The sequence below is a fragment of the Prosopis cineraria genome, unplaced genomic scaffold, assembly GCF_029017545.1.
Source record: "Prosopis cineraria cultivar Desert tree isolate PC_DT_omini unplaced genomic scaffold, ASM2901754v1 PC3, whole genome shotgun sequence".
Taxonomy (NCBI): domain Eukaryota; kingdom Viridiplantae; phylum Streptophyta; class Magnoliopsida; order Fabales; family Fabaceae; genus Prosopis; species Prosopis cineraria.
In genome coordinates, this window is record NW_026555334.1 from 12,765,786 (window position 1) to 12,768,128 (window position 2,343).

General features: G+C 41.1%; 1 protein-coding gene across 1 annotated transcript; it reads left to right on the top strand.

Annotated features, from left to right (window-relative positions):
• Window positions 1-900: 900 nt before the first annotated feature.
• Window positions 901-2,343, top strand: LOC129305409 (acetolactate synthase 2, chloroplastic-like; the record flags this gene model as incomplete). The annotated part of the gene is made up of 1 exon (XM_054945444.1): window positions 901-2,343. A coding segment is annotated over exon 1 (1,326 nt), but the record flags the coding sequence as incomplete, so codon positions are not given.

Consider the following 2,343-nt stretch of genomic DNA (forward strand, 5'->3'; position numbering starts at 1 on the left):
ATCTTTATAATTTTATTTTTTTAAAATATAGGGATCAATATTTAAGAAGTTAAAATTTTAGGGATTTAATTGTAAGAGGCAAAGTTTAAAAACTGATTTACAATAGAATCAAAATTTAGGAATTAAATTATAATAAGTCAAAATTTAAAAATTAAGTTACAATTAAGTTAAAACTATAAGGATTAAATGATTAATTTTTTCTAAATTCAATGCAAGGAGAACCAAAATCATTGGAAATAACAACAAACTAGCTATTAACATCACAAAAACATTCTCATCTCTATTGCAAATCACTACCTATCGAACTGAAAAGCCCAAGCTGAGGCAACAACAAACCCAAATTATCAAGATCCATATTTTAAAAAAAACTTATACCCTTTAACCTATGAGAAGAAGTGGCAAAACCCACAATTAATAATCACATATCTTGTTATTCCTTTGAATAAACATAAATCGAGTCCCCATTCCCTTCAAAACAACTCAAATCAAAGGAAAAAACAATTCACATTAACAAAAAGAGAAAGAAAACCACCCATCCACCAATACCAGATGCCCCTTTCATGACAAAAGTTGGCAAGAGAGGCACCATAAAACAAAAATCATACAGGGGGGAAAAAACTCCTACTAATGGAGAGGCACCAAGGGACAACCTTTGTATATACTCTCTCCTGTCTTTATCTAAAAAATAATAATTTGAGATATTAATAATTTTTTTAATATTATTTTTACTTAAATTTGTTGATTATAATCAAAATAATTAAAAACAGTTAAAAATATTTTATTATATAGCCGGAGATAATATAATTTAATTGATTTATGATTTATTTACGCTCCAATGTTTAAATTTTCTCCGCTATAAATCTGACAGAGGCCAATGTGATAATATAGACCACAAACGAGGAAGCCCTAAAATTTGACTATCTTAATTTAAGACCACCCTCGCCGTCGCATCTCGCGAACACTAATCAGAGAGATACCGATCCCAATACAACCTGCGCTGTCTGTGCAGAGCGAGAAATGGCGACTCTAGCTCCTAAACACTTGTTCTCTACATCGTCATTTTCTTCCCCTTCCTTACCTTCAACTTCAACGAAGCATCTCTCTTTCCCATTTTCTTCAGTTCCCAACAAGGCTGTTCATTCACGTGGTATTCGGATTTCCGGTTCCATCTCTAATCCAAGCGGACCGAGCCCCAAATCGGCACGCGTATCTTCCGTGGCTGTCCCCACCACCACCGTTGAGTCGGAAACTTTTGCTTCCCGATTTGCCCCCGACGAGCCCAGGAAAGGCGCTGATATACTCGTCGAAGCTCTTGAGCGCCAAGGCGTTACAGATGTCTTCGCCTACCCCGGCGGCGCTTCCCTGGAGATCCATCAAGCGCTCACACGCTCCAATATCATCCGTAACGTCCTTCCACGCCACGAGCAAGGCGGCGTTTTCGCTGCTGAGGGCTACGCGCGTTCCTCTGGCCTTCCCGGCGTCTGCATCGCCACATCCGGCCCCGGTGCCACCAATCTGGTCAGTGGTCTTGCCGATGCGCTGCTTGATAGTGTACCTCTGGTCGCCATAACAGGGCAGGTCCCTCGGAGGATGATCGGTACTGATGCGTTCCAGGAGACGCCCATTGTTGAGGTAACAAGATCGATCACGAAGCATAATTATCTTGTTCTTGATGTAGACGATATTCCTAGGATTGTGAATGAGGCGTTCTTCTTAGCTACTTCGGGGAGACCAGGTCCGATATTAATCGACGTGCCAAAAGATATACAGCAACAGCTTGCGATTCCTAATTGGGACCAACCGGTTAAGCTGCCCGGCTACACGGCGAGGCTTCCCAAGTCGCCGGATTGGAATCTGTTGGATCAGATTGTGAGGTTGATATTGGACTCCAAGAAGCCGGTTCTGTATGTTGGCGGTGGTTGTATGAACTCAAGCGAGGAATTGAGGCGATTTGTGGAACTTACTGGAATCCCTGTTGCAAGTACTTTGATGGGTCTAGGAGTATATCCCATTGCTGATGAATATTCCCTCCAGATGCTTGGAATGCATGGAACAGTGTACGCTAATTATGCCATTGATAAAAGTGATCTGTTGCTCGCATTTGGGGTAAGGTTTGATGATCGTGTTACAGGAAAGCTTGAAGCCTTCGCTAGTCGAGCTAAAATAGTTCACATTGACATTGATTCAGCTGAGATTGGGAAAAACAAGCAGCCCCATGTGTCGGTTTGTGCAGATTTGAAGCTGGCTCTGAAGGCCATTAATCAGATTCTAGAGAGCAAAGGAATCAAGGATAAAGTTGATTTTCAAGCCTGGAGAGAAGAGTTAAGCGAGCAAAAACTCAAA